The 13,774-nt window shown below is 40.7% G+C and overlaps 1 protein-coding gene across 7 annotated transcripts in view; it reads left to right on the top strand.

The window, feature by feature from the left end:
* CAB39L (calcium binding protein 39 like) overlaps window positions 1–13,774 on the top strand; it is a 61,516-nt gene that overhangs the window by 25,478 nt on the left and 22,264 nt on the right. For 6 of the 7 annotated variants that reach the window (XM_058849758.1, XM_058849742.1, XM_058849751.1 and 3 more), the window contains 2 exons: window positions 1,985–2,133; window positions 12,303–12,467. In XM_058849758.1, the coding sequence (XP_058705741.1) occupies window positions 2,032–2,133; window positions 12,303–12,467 (267 nt within the window). In that variant the 5' untranslated portion in view covers window positions 1,985–2,031. The remainder of the gene's footprint in view (window positions 1–1,984; window positions 2,134–12,302; window positions 12,468–13,774) is intronic. The other variant, XM_058849787.1, reaches the window with a different exon arrangement.

The raw sequence follows: 13,774 nt of genomic DNA, 5'->3' as shown, positions 1-13,774 counted from the left end.
GCATCACATGCGGGATTACAGAGCGCTTGGCGCTCGCTAGCAGCACCTAAACAACTTTATTGTGTAATACTGGCATCGCAGTCTTGTGTGTAGCTGAGTGTGCTCCAAAAGGGGAGCTGTTAGTACACCCAGGCTTCAAACTTGTACCTTGTCAGGCTGAGGTGGGACTCTGCTCTGGTGACTGGTGCTGCCAAAACTTGCACCTCTGAGCTGCATGGAGCAGGACTCTGCAGCTGGGAGCTCAGCTGAGGAGTGAAGGCCGTGTAGCCAAAACAGGAGAAATAAAAATGAATTTGAACAGGACTGTGAGGAACTTGGGAGTGGGAACTCGAAAGTGGTGAGATTTCAGACACTGAATGTGAAAATATCCCTGTAAAACTGACCTCGCAACAAATGAGAAGCTATATACAAATTTACCTGCTTTGGACACTATAAAAGAACTTTTGGTTTAAATAAGACATTTAAAAATATTTCCTGTATGTCATAGAAACTCTTCCTATAAAGACAATCTGCAAAAGTGTTTTGAAATGTTTTTTAGTAAGATATTGTGACAAAGCCTGTGTAGACTTTGCTTTTAAAGTTTGAATTTTGTGCTTGTCTAATTTATATGGTTACTATTTATATTTGCAATAGAATGTATGCCTAATCTGGGTATTAATTCCATAGGTTATTTGGGGATTAGTAACATATGGATGTGTGGCTCAAATGGGATTGTATTTCCTCATGGACTCTGTAGTGTGCCCATAGTAACAATGAAGCATGAGAAGAGTTGGTTCTTTGGGACCACTGTGTTTTCTTCTTTATGCTGTGTGTATTGAGCTTGTTTAGTTCTCTTATTTGATACCTCTTGTATAAAGCTTTTTTATAAATTGCAAATGTTGGAGAGTAATGGGACTGAAGTGGTTTTTGTGTGTATTTATGTTTTCACAACTAATTTTACAAATGTGTGTGTGGAGGAATTGTGATGTTTTTCTTTTGTTGTGGAAGGAGATGGAAGTTTGAGATTATTTTTTGCTTTTGATCCTTTTTTTTCCCCTTTTACCTCTTTTTTATTGCACCATCTGGAATGTGGTCCAGAACAGTGCTGAGTTTCTAACCAGAACATATTCCCATCTGTAGTCAGTCACTGACTTCAATAGACCTTTGTATAGGACCCTCAGCAAAACCCATAAGAATTCACAGCCTAAGGCTTTGTAAGATCAGCAATTGAGCTGCTTGGTTTCTTTCATATATAAATTCAGTGATGTGGTATTTGCCTTTCTAACCATACAGAAGAAGAATGTTTTAAATTAAACAAACAATCAATTTTAATTAAAATTCTCAGTCTGTCATTTAAATGTCATTAATACATTTGTGTTTATATTTGGGCCTGATCCTCTGCTCCTTATTTAACTCAGGCAACATTCTACACAAGTGAGATCTGACCCATAGATTCTTGAAGTCTGTCAGACTTAGGGGATAGCTTAAACTGCTTCTTCTCAAGGTCCCCTAGGCTGACAGAGCAAAGCAACTGAAGGAGAGATGGCAGAGAAGCTGGGACTCCAATTTGCAATGCTTTAAACAAAGGGTGCTTTTGGTGTGCTGGCATCTACAGTTGGTTTTCTGTACTGTGATGGAGCTGGTGAAGTCTGACAGAAACCCATGTGTGAAATCTAGTGGAGCCTGCCAGATGTGCAGTGTCCAAATTGCATTGGACCTGCATGGACTGGCTGGAGTGCTGACCTGTAGGTCAGAGCTTCCTGCAGGAAGCCTCCAGCTCCTGTGCAGGTGCTGAGTAGTTGCTTTTCGTGTTCTAATGGTGGCTTGCGAATCTTTGATGAATTGGCAAGAACTACACATGAGAAATTTTACTGCTCCACTGGGTGTCTGAAGCAAAATGTAGTGCCTGAAGCGTAACCTTTTCTTGTTCATAGTGTCTTTGTGTGTTTTTACTGCGTTTTTGTATAAACCTTAAAAGCTGCTTTTGTTTGTTGTTTGATTTAAGGCAGTCCTCTCGTATCCTGAAGGAAGAAATCCAGGTGAAGGAAGACCATGCCTTTGTTTAGTAAATCGCACAAAAATCCTGCTGAGATTGTGAAAGTTCTGAAAGAAAACATGGCCATATTGGAAAAACAAGAAAAAAAGACAGACAAGGTATGAGGTAATGCTGTAGAGGACATATAAGGTTTTTATGCTGGGAGAACAGCAGAATAAAGGGAATAATATTGTGTTTGGTTACTGCCCTGATTCTGCAAGTGCTTGCCTGTGGATGTAGCTGTGTGTTTGAATGGTTCTGCTGAAATCAGGGGGCTTTTGCGTAAAGTACATAAAATCTGAGGGTCAGACAGAAAATGCTGAGATCCAGGAGCCTCGATCAAAACTAAGGGTGATCTCCCACTAATTCAAACAGTAATGGATCTAGCAAAACAGCTTGGAAGGCTGTGTGAAAACTATTGTACTGTTAATGGTTTTAGCAGGATAACAAATGAGGTTGCCAATTAATGTGTAGGTACCCACAGAGAAAAACTCTACCTCCACTGAACACTGTTTGCAGAAACCAGGAAAGCTGTATGTGTCCAGATGTGTATAAAAGAGATCTCTCTCCCTCCTTTATAATGTTCTGGGTGCTACTACTTCCTAAAAGAGCTGAATTTTCTATTTATAGTGCTAGGCTTTTGCTAATATTACTGCTCTCTTCTAGTTCTATGACACAGAATCAAGTCACTTTTGCTGCTTTCCCAGTGACCACTTGATAAGGTACACCCCAACACACAAAATGATCCCAGATAGGAATTTGTGCTTGCATAAAACTTTTTTTTTCCCCTACACTATTGCTGTAGTAGAAGTGTATGGTTTTAGTTAACAACAGACTAATTTTAAGTTAAAAGTGACTGTCAGTGGAAGCAGAAATAGCTGATAAGGGACACTTTTCATGGAGCTGACGTTTGCATGCATGCATGTTGTGCCTCCCCCACCTTATGCAGGAAGTTGTATGAAAACAAACCCAACCCAAATGGAGGCATGGAGCCCTTTGTACCTTTAGTGAAATCCTCTTGAAACTTTTTGCTTCAAAGCAAGTAACTCAGAGTGTTTTAATTACTTAAGTCACATAGATTTCTGGGCGGTCTCTGATATTTGATGTTTCATTCTGAAATGCCTTCAGTAACCTGAGAGAGTTTGACTCTGAACTAAAACATAAAATAAATAACTAAATAAATCAACAGAATTTGTTCTCCCCTGCTGAATTCATCCTTTGGAGCCTGATTAAAGAAGACATTCAAAGCAGAAGTTCCATGCTTGGGTTTCTTTTTGATTTGTTTTGCAGAGTGACTCTTCTGGGTTGTGGTTTTGAGAATTTTTGGTTTTGAGCTGATTTGTATATTTGGGTGTCAGTGACAAGGAGAAATTCAGACTTCTTAGAAAATTGAGTGTTCAATGTAAATTTTTCATAAAAGTCAGAACAGCTGGTGTGTGTTTTCCCCACAGAGTGAAAGATACAGAAAATTTCCCTGGAGTATTAGAATGGAAACAGCTCATGAACTTAATGGTGCTTATTTTACAGGAAAAGGCTGGTTTTCACTTAGTTTTTATGTACTTCATTGCAATAGGGTAGAGGCTGTTCCTGGGGTGAATGTGGGTGATCGGGGGAGAGGAGAGAGGGGGACAAGGCTGTCCCTTCAACAGCAAGGCTGAAGGTGAGGAAAGCCTTTTGTTTGGACTTGTTTAAGCTTACGTGGCCTGTTGACTCAGGGCTTTGTGCTGTGATGTCAAGGAAGCACATAGGTCCCTTTTCCTTGCAGAAGGAAGGGTTTGAGACTCCTTGGTAGTTCTGCATTTCATCTAAAGTGTTCCACTGAGCTGTCCTGAAATAATACCTGTTAAAGAAAATAGCTAAATTTATTCTCCTGAGTTTATGGAATTAAATCATAAGGACTATTTTTACTACTGAGATGATAATAAACTTTTTAAAATGTCAGGAAAAATAGCTCTTGCAAAACCAATCAGTGCAATCACACCTGTTGCTATCAAGTTTGTGAACTTAGTAATGCCATTTCTAAATGTTGTTTGCTGTTTGAATTGGAGAAGAAAAGACAATAGGAAACCTTTCAGTGGCCCACAGATTTTCAAAAGATACTCAGTAATGTTAATGAGTAACGTCTTTCCATGAGCATGATTAGAGAAATTTAACTGAAAACAAAAGCAAAGAGAAACGAAGCACAGTGCTGTACACTGTGCTCTTGAAGACCTAGCAAGGTTTTTAACTTTACCTCCAATTTGATTTCTGGAGGGAGAGGATATTTATCAAACTTTCATGCAAGGGCTTAGAGGTTTAGCTACTGCAAGAGCCAGAGACCCTGGCTGTCTCAGAGCTAGGTTTGGACCCTGTGGCCCTGTGACCTGAGAAGTTTGCAACTCGGGGCTGTCCAATTTTTCAGATTTCTAGCTCCTAGTCTGCTGTAAGAACTAGAAGACTGCTGTTATGCCTCACCATAAAACCAAGGTTCCCAGCACTTCCAGGGTACAGCTCCAGAGCATCCCTGATTTTGCATGCAAAGTAGTTTCCAAATCTGTCTTGCTTCAGATGCTTAAACAAGATGTATCTGGTGACAATTAAGCTGTTATTGTAGTACAGCCAATGTGGTATGTGGATTGAGATAGCTAAAAGCTGCTAATACAGCCAGAATTGTCAGAGAAGTGGGGCAAAGCCTGAATGAACTACAGGGCTGGCAGAGAATCTCCTTTCCTTTCCCAGCTGAGAAATCGTGAGTTTGAGGTGAAGATGCTGTGGAGGAGCCAGGAGGACACAAGATCAGATAGTAACAAAACTTCGCGCAACTTTCAGCAGGAACCAGCTGTGTCTTGGAGGGGATATTTCTAAATAATGCAGAAAGGATCATTCCTGACAAGCTATGCAGTGCACAGGTAGAGGGAACTTTACAGCAGGGCAGTTAAGACTTCTCAGGTAATGGGAAAAGGGTGGAGGATATAACTTGATAGACAGGATGCAGAGAAGCCAGTTGTAAATGTAAAGGAAGTTATACATCTTTTCTGAGGCATTTCCATATGCACACATAATATACAGAGATTTGCACTCTTTCTTCATTATGCTTTTTATTCATGGAGCAGTACCCATTCACGCTTTAACTAAACTCTATTGACTGCACTAGCATCTGTCTTCTTAGATAAGGATTGAATTTGACCCACTTTCTCCACGTGTCTAGTTTTTTTTTTAACTATTAATGTATGTAGTGTTGCCATAGTGCTTTTTAATGCTTTTTAAACACTCCCAACTGAAAAATAGGCCAAGTTTGACACTTGGTTCTTACTTTTATGTGTGGGTTTTCTTGTTTGTTTGCCTGCATGGATATATGTGTGCTTAAAGCTTTGCCATTTTCTCAGCTACATTTTGATGGTTCACAGATCATAGGTTGAGAAGTGCCGGCACATCTGGCTCCTTTTCCTCTGAAGAGCTCTTTCTAATACCTTCTTTTTACAAATTTTTAAGAATAGTATTTATTTTAAAGAGGGGATTGTAGCACTGGCAAATTTAATGCTATATTTGGGAGATTAAGTAGGGTAAGACATAGCTGAAAAAGTGGCCTAAAACCACATTTATCAACAATCCTCCTCTCTTCCAATGTCTGAAATAAAATAAGGTGTTCTTGCAGCACATACAATTGCTGATATTGTGTTTGGGCTTTGATGTGGTGAAGAACAATTAATTAAGTTTTTTTACAGTATTGTATCAATGTCATTATAATTTAATCTCAATCATGTAGAACCAATCAGTCCTTGAATTTAATGACAATTGTCCACTCTGAAGCTACCTAGAAAAGCAGGAAAGTACTTAAATACCTAGGAAAGGAAGCCTTCAGAGCTTAGGCTCTCTTCCTTCTTTCTGGCACAAACTCCTACAGCATTTGGAGGATGCATGTAAATAGAGATGAAGAGAAGCCATGATACCAAGGGGTCATATCTGTTGAACCTGAGGAAGAGCAGACAGCATGTGACACTCTGGTCACAGTGCTTCATTTACTACTGATGCGTCACCGTGTCTTTTGTTGATGGAGATTGTAAAGGAACATTGATAGAAAGGGTGCCTGACCAACCTCACAAGAAAAAGGTGTGTCATGCTGACTTCTCAAAGCCTTGTGTTCAGCTGCTGAGCCCAGTCAGCACAAAGCAGTGCGGGTGGCATCCAGCTTGTCACTGAAGGACGTCCTTGAACCCATCACCCTCTTGCTGCTAACCAAACACCTTTGGGTGTGGCAGCCTGACTCAGTGCCATCTGTGGTGCCTACAGGTTTGGTAACATTTTCTGAACCTGCCCTGCAGCAAAAGCCTTCCAAGTGTCACAGGCTTTTAATTTAGTGCAGCAAACGGATCTGAGGTTGGTTGAAACTTGGTCTAATCTTTATATGTGGTCTAGATGGGCTGAAAGATTTGCAGTTTCTGGTACAGCTGATCCAAGACAAGGGTTTATTGTGGAAAATGAACCCAAATGCGTTAGAGCAGGTTCAGAGTGCTGTGCTGAGTGCTTTCCTGTCAGGCAGAACTGCAGGCTGCAGTGCCTTTAGTCAGTGTTCAGAAGCATAGTGAAGTGAGATGTAAAATAACCTGAAGTGTTGCACTTCTGCCCCTTTCACTTAAATCTCTCTAACAAGACTGCTGGTTCAGGTAGGTCACTGTAATCTGTCCTCTCTTTCATTTCCACATGCTGTAACAAATTTGGTGCTGTTCAGAAGGGTCAGAAGAGCAGCAATTTATTAGGGCTACAATTAAAAGACTTCAAGATATCTGGAACAAATACTTGTATCAATAAATCCTGCTTTTTTTCATAGCAACAAGGAAGCCATTCCTGGCTACAGTTCACCTTGCTGGCTGCTGCATCAGTAAAGCTCTAGGGACTGGTGTGGGAGATGAGGTGCATGCAGAGGGCTCTGTGTGCATTTGCATGGAAGAACAGTTACGTGACTGCTGGGAACATGAACACCATGGATGCGATTCTGCAGCTGCCAGAGCCAGTTGCAAAACCGCTTTCCATTTCATTGCTGCACACTGAAACCGAGGGAAGGAGATAAGAAGGGTTTGGCACCCCTTCCCCCTAGCTCTGTGTGTCCTGGGGTTTTGTGGAGCGTTTCATGTTTCAGCTTCCCTGTTCTGCTAAGGCCTGTTATTGCTCTAGAGGTGGGAGAAACTCCAGATACTCTCAGGTTCTGGTGCCAAGGGTTTAAACCTGTCTCTTCTGCTTTTATGTTTTAAGAACCTTTAGAACCTTTAGTTCTGTCTTAAGTACAGGATAAACAGTGGTAAAAGAATTTATGTCCAGGTAGGGCACAGCTGTCTTCTCCATTTGATCATGCATCCTTTTAAAAGGTGTTTCCCTGTTGTGCTTGCTTGCCCAAATCGTCTTTGCCAGCTTACTTGAGTAGTAGTCCATAATGTTTTGCTAAATGACAGACATCATGCCTCCTGATCTAAAATATCCACAGTTTGGCCCTGTAGATCCATTTAACATGAAATTGCATCAAGAATAAGCCAGTTGAGGTGATCCTGATGTTATGTGGTTGTTGGATTCAGATTCTGCTAGTGGCTTTTCTTGGGAATCCTTACAGTTGCATGTAGAGAGAGCTGCATTGGCACTGTTTTATAGGAGAAAAAGTGGTTTGAATCACACAGTAAGAATATTTTTGAACCAGATAGCACTGAATCAAGGAGCTTTATGCTTTTAGTTGCAATATATAGCATGGAGTACTGGCAGATCACTGAATCACACATTGAAGTATTTAACATCGCACTGGGAGGCATCTCTGTGTGTTACTGCCTGCTGCTGTGCAAGAGGGAAACAGTTTATAGAGAGATTTTCTATCTGGAAATGTGCTAGGTACACAAACAGAAGCTGTATGCTCCTATTTGCCATATTCTTATGGCACTCCACAGCCTATCCCACATGTGAAAATCAATCAGTCTTTCAGGGAAGACTTTATAATATAGAATTTCAGGGAATCATTTCTCTGTAAGCTCCTTTCTTTGTGTTATGTTCCCATTAAGTCAACAGTGACAAAACTTTGATCTGTGAGGAAAATAAACTGAGACAACAATCTTCAACTTATAAAATTTCCAGCTCTGGTTGAAGCTGTTGGTAGGTTTAAAAAGACACATAAATGCTGACAAAAAAACAGCTTTATGAGGAGGGGATGTTGAACATGTTTATAATTTAACATAGAGAAGTTATGCAGGTTTATCTATACTGTCTGTTTTCTATCTCCAAGGCTGTTGTAGATCATCTAGTCCAGTAGGGTTGGCAGAGGAATCCAAGGATTGTTAGAGTTCAACATTTACACAAAATCCTGTCTTTCAAGATGGACCCACAAAAACCTCTCGTGGGTTGGTGGTTAGTTTAAACTGTGGTGTGTGGAGGCAGAGTCAGATCTTGTTGGAAAGACCAGAAACTTGGCCTAGGAGGTTGAGATCCTGATGTCTGTGTAGGGACAGCAGTGCAAACACTAAAATCGTGTGTATGCTGGGAATCAGCTTGCATTTCATCCTCGTTTTTTGTCTCTACCTGCAACTTCTGACTGTCCAAAGTTCAGCATATCCCACTTTTGACATTAGTATGTATGTGTATAAGCTGTTCTGTTTAGGATTATGTTTAGTTTTCTCCTTTCCTTCTTTTTTCCATCTATTCACAACAGCCTCTCTAAATATAACGGCATAAATTCAGTCATTGTGGAAAGGACTTGTACCTAGAGGATAAAAGGAATATCTGCTGGAAATAAGCTTGTACTTAATTGCAAGAGTGAGGCAAATGACTGAAATGCTTCGATATTTCATGAAACTGTTTTTTTTTTTTTTTTTATTTTTTACATTGTAACTTCTGTAGGAGTGGTGGTTGCAGCACTTTGCTATTGTTGCTCTTCCCACTGATGGAAAACAAAAAGTAGCATGGAAGTCATGGGACTTCCAATCACTTAGGGATTTCTAGCAAATCCTTTTTATTTTTTTGTCACTGAAATTCTGTTTGTGACATCACTGAGGGGAGGATGTCTTGCTGAGACTTTTTGTTAGTTTTTGCAATTTTTCCTAAAGAGGGTCAGGACTGGTCTGACTTCTTGTACAGATATGTTTTTGTCGTCTTGTATTTTCCATGTATTTGAGTGAATAAATGTGCTTTGTTGTTTGTTTTGGACAGATGTTGGGTCTTGGAATGTCTTTTTTTCTCTGAGTCTTAAGAAAGTTTCCATCCCAGAAACAGCGCTTATGTACTTAAGGTATTATTCTAAAATTGCTGTGAGATTAAGTGGTAATGTCAAAATGGAGGCTGTTAATTTAAGAATCTGTGTTTGGGATTATGGATTTCCTCCAGCTATATTATGAGGGATATCCACTGAGGAGTGGTCCTTAGATTCGACTGTGAGTAACTTTTGGTGCTGAGTTGCACATCAAAACACAGGCTGTGGAGAGGCTGTGAAGGGGGAGAAAGTGACACATGAAATGTAAACTGCATGTGGAAAAGCTGAGGAGACGAGTGGATGGGATGGCAAGTGATTAGAGAAATGCAGCTGTGGTGGCCATTCCTGCCCACCAGAACCAGTGTTCTGTGTTTCATTTTCTCACACAGCACTTTTTGGCCTCCTTTTTGAGAATTAAGCCTAAAGCTGACTCCTGCAGACCTTTTTTCTACATATCAGAAAAGACTACTTATACTAGAAAGCAAAGTTATTAATGTTTTTTTTTAATTACAGAATGCCAGAGATATTCACACCCAGCCCAGCAGAAAGGGCGGAAAGCGAAAAAATGTATGGGCTTTTCCTTTGAAATGAAAATATTTCCCTAGCTCTTATAAAGATTTAGAGCTTTAGTTTCTAAGATAGAGCCCCTGTTGTTAATCCCATCTGTACTCTGTGGGACATCTCAAGTGACACACCACTAACATTTGAGGTAAAAATAGTCTCTTTTGCTGAGTGATGGTAAAGAACATCAAGACTTCTGCTGTTAGAATTTATCACATAGCCATGCTCATTTAGACGCTGCTCATGCTGACCTATCTCAACCAGCAGAAAACTGTGAGTAGGTACAAAGAGGTTGGAGGACACCAGCTCTTTATGCTGTGCAAAACCAGTGCTTAAATCTTCCAGGTAGCTACAATGTAAAACTGGCTTTTTACTGTGGTTGGTTTTGGTTTCTTTTGGGACCTCTCATTTTTTCTATAATTTTTATTCACTAATGTGAATAAAATCTGTGGTTGAAAATGTTGGGATATCAGCAGCAGGTGAGAGACGCCTCCTCAGAGTACTGTGGGGTTATGTTATACAGATTGATGGGGTGGTATTTGAAAGCATGATGTTTTTCCTTTCAATATATGTAAGAGATATATAGACTTGGCTTTGAACATCCATTAATTCCCAGTTAGCTTTTACAAATCACTCTTGGGTTTTCTGTGTTTGTCTTGATTTATTTTTTTTTTTTTTTTTTTTTCCACCTGCTATGCTAACAAAAGGCTAACTTCAAGTTAAGGTGTTTCAGAGATGCAAAACACTGTCCTGTCTTCAGCATCCTGCCTGGGACTTTGCTTTTGTCATTCTCAGCTTTGCTTTCAAACCTGTTCCTTACTTCCTTCCCACTCCCTACCAAAGAATTCAATTGACCTTGCTGCAGGTCATGCATGTATCAAATATTACCTGACCCAGAAGAATCCATTGCCTCCGTAGCCCCATGGCTGGAGACAGTGGGATTTTCAGCACACACACACACATCAAAAAATGACTCCTTTCCTCCAGAGAGTCTTTTTTTGTTCCAAGTGGAATGAAGTTGTGAGGAGAGTGTGAGCCAGAGCTCCCATGCTGCAGCCAGCAGTCATTTTCCTTGGGAAGTGGGGTATTATGACTTACATCTGATTTAAACATGTTACATGAATGCTAAGCTGTTACCTGTTTACAGGCAGGTCTCTTTCCTTCCCTTGTTGTAATCTTTCTGGTCAAGATACTTCGTAAATTAATTCCTGATTCATCCTCTACATTAGGTACCTGAAACATTGCACAGGATTAGTATACTCTAGGTGGGAGAAAAAGAGGTGAAATATCTATTTTACTTCACTTGGTGGCAGCTGTGGAGCTTTACTAAAGCAAGTTGTTTAATTTAAATTTCTCAACCTGAGATTGAAGTACCTGCCTCAGTGAGCAAATCCCTTGTGGAAGATGTTGGCTCAAATCACACCCGATGAAGAGAAATAGGTGGTGGCAATGCAAAGCTGTCAAGCTTTGGCTGGGTTAAAGTTAATTTTTTTCCTAGTAGCTGGTAAAGTGCTGTGTTTGGAATTTAGGATAGGAATAAAGTTGATAACACTCTGATGTTTTAGTTGTTACTGAGCAGGGCTTACACTGAGTCAAGGCCTTTTCTGCTCTTCACCCCACCCCACCAGCGAGTGGGCTGGAGGCACAAGAAGCTGTGAGGGGTCACAGCTGGGACAGCTGACCCCAGTGGGCCAAAGGGATATTCCATATCACACGGCATTATGCTCGGTATGTAATGCTGGGGGGAAAGCTGGCCCAGGGCTGCTGCTTAGGAACTGGCTGGACATTGGGTGGTGAGCAATTGCATTGTACATCACTTGTTGTTTGTTATTGTTATTATTGATACTATTTTTTCCTTCTTTTTCTATCCTATTAAACTCTCTTTATCTCAACCCAAAAAAATTTACTTCCTCCCCCCAGTTCTTTCTTCCATCCTGCTGAGCGGGGAGCGAGCAAGTGGCTGTATGGTGTTCAGCTGCGTGCTGGGTTAAGCAGTGCCACAGGGCTGTGAGGGTTTATTTGGGCTTCCAGCAGGGGAGCTGGGACAGCCCATCAGGAAGCAGTGGATGGGAGCAGCCACCCCTCTGGTGAGAGTAACCACCTGGTTTGAGACCTTTATCTGGTACCTCTTGCCCCACATGTGCCATGGAACCCACTGGGGAAGACAGGGGGAGCAACAGTGAAATTGTTGCTGCTTCTGCAGGGCTGTGCCTGCCTCCAAACCTGTTAAAGGATCTTGTTGGCACTGGTTGGTAATTGCTCTCTTGGTCCTATTTTATGCCTGTGGTCTGTAAGTGATGGTATGCCATGTTTAAATTGAATTTATCTCGTGTAAGGCCTGCAGGGTACAGTATGGATGCTCCAGCCTCCATGATTATCTAAAATTAGGATATCCTTTTACAATAGATAATGATCATTGTAAGTACATTTAGTTACATTTGTTTTGAAATGCATGTCTTTTAAAAGAACACCCTTTTTTTTTCCTGTTTCATTCTTTTAAAACAAAACCCATTATCTGCTGGCAAAAAGGCATCGGAGGAGGTGTCAAAATCTCTGCAAGCAATGAAGGAAATTCTATGTGGAACCACAGACAAAGAGCCACCCACAGAAATCGTGGCCCAGCTGGCACAAGAGCTCTACAACAGTGGCCTTCTAGTGACGCTTATTGCCAACCTGCAGCTGATAGATTTTGAGGTAGGTCATAAACTTCTTTCATCTCCCTGGTCTTGGTGTTGTCAGTGACTAGCGCCATATTTTTCTAAAGTCTAAATAATTTAATTGCATTCAAAACTGTTTTCCACAGGCTGAGGAAAGTTGCTGCTCTAGATTGGTTGGTGTCCTGAAAGATATGCTCAAACACTGGCAGTAAATCTGGGGGGTTTTGTTTGTTTTTTTTTAAATTAAAACAAAAACAATAAAGAAATATTGCCATGTGTATCCAATCAAGATAGGACATGGTACTGGGAATACTGTCTAGGACCAACCTTGAAAACTGCAGGGATGATCTTTGGGACAGTGCAGCTAGAGCTATCTGCTGTCTCTGAAGAGTGTCCAACTTAGAAAGGGTTCAGGGACATAGAATAAAAATAATTGGAAGCATGGAGAATTTCATGTTACAAAGACTGAAAGGATTAAAATGGCTTAGTTGAGAGAAAAGGAATTGGAAAACATGTTAAAAACAGACAGCAAGTCACAAGGTAATTTGGATGTTCTTCACTTAATTGAACTAAAAGAAGAATTACTGTTGACTGGTAGGGATGGGAATAAACTCTGTCACTCTCAGGTCATTGTCGTTCTTGTGGTTTGCTGACTAGCTGGGATAGTGGCCCCCAGGGACTGCTGTTATGAGTTCTGTGATTTCTGTAGCTCCTGGACACTGGTGATTCCTCACTAGTGTCTGACCATCAGTGGGAAATCCTCAGCTCCCAGGAGCCAAACCTCCACCACTGAGGTCTGGAATAGGAGCAGTACCCAATGTACAGGCAGCTGCTGAAGTGAAAAATCGGTTTCTCAAAGAGATCGGATGCTCTCAGAGCCACCTTTTGTGGGAGTCATGTGTAGAAGTTATTTTCTTCCCATTTTGTAAATGAATGGAAGAGAGGAAAATGGGTGATTTATGTTTTATTTTTCCCACTCTGTCCCCTACCACCAGTAAATCCAGGATCAAGGACTGATTTATTTATTTTGTATTAATTTTTGAAAATGTTTTTAGTGGAATTCTTTCACTCTTGCTCGGGTCTTAAGTTCAGGAGGTTTTTTTAATGCTTTGTCTTCTCTGTGGCTCCTCTGGTTACTGTTAAATGTCTAATTGCAAAAATACTCAAAACCCAACAACCCAAGTCCTTAAAAAACCCTTTAAGAAAAATGGAGAAGAGGAAAGGAGAAGATACTGTTAGCACAGAAGGGACACTTCTGCATTTTTTTAGTTACACGACAGCCTGTATTGCTTCTGCCAGAAAAAAAATTCTGTATGAACATATTGTACATACAGTCCTTAAAAG

The sequence above is a fragment of the Poecile atricapillus genome, chromosome 1 (genome assembly GCF_030490865.1).
Source record: "Poecile atricapillus isolate bPoeAtr1 chromosome 1, bPoeAtr1.hap1, whole genome shotgun sequence".
Taxonomy (NCBI): domain Eukaryota; kingdom Metazoa; phylum Chordata; class Aves; order Passeriformes; family Paridae; genus Poecile; species Poecile atricapillus.
Note: the sequence above shows the minus strand (reverse complement) of the source record. Positions and strands in the feature narration are given on the sequence as shown.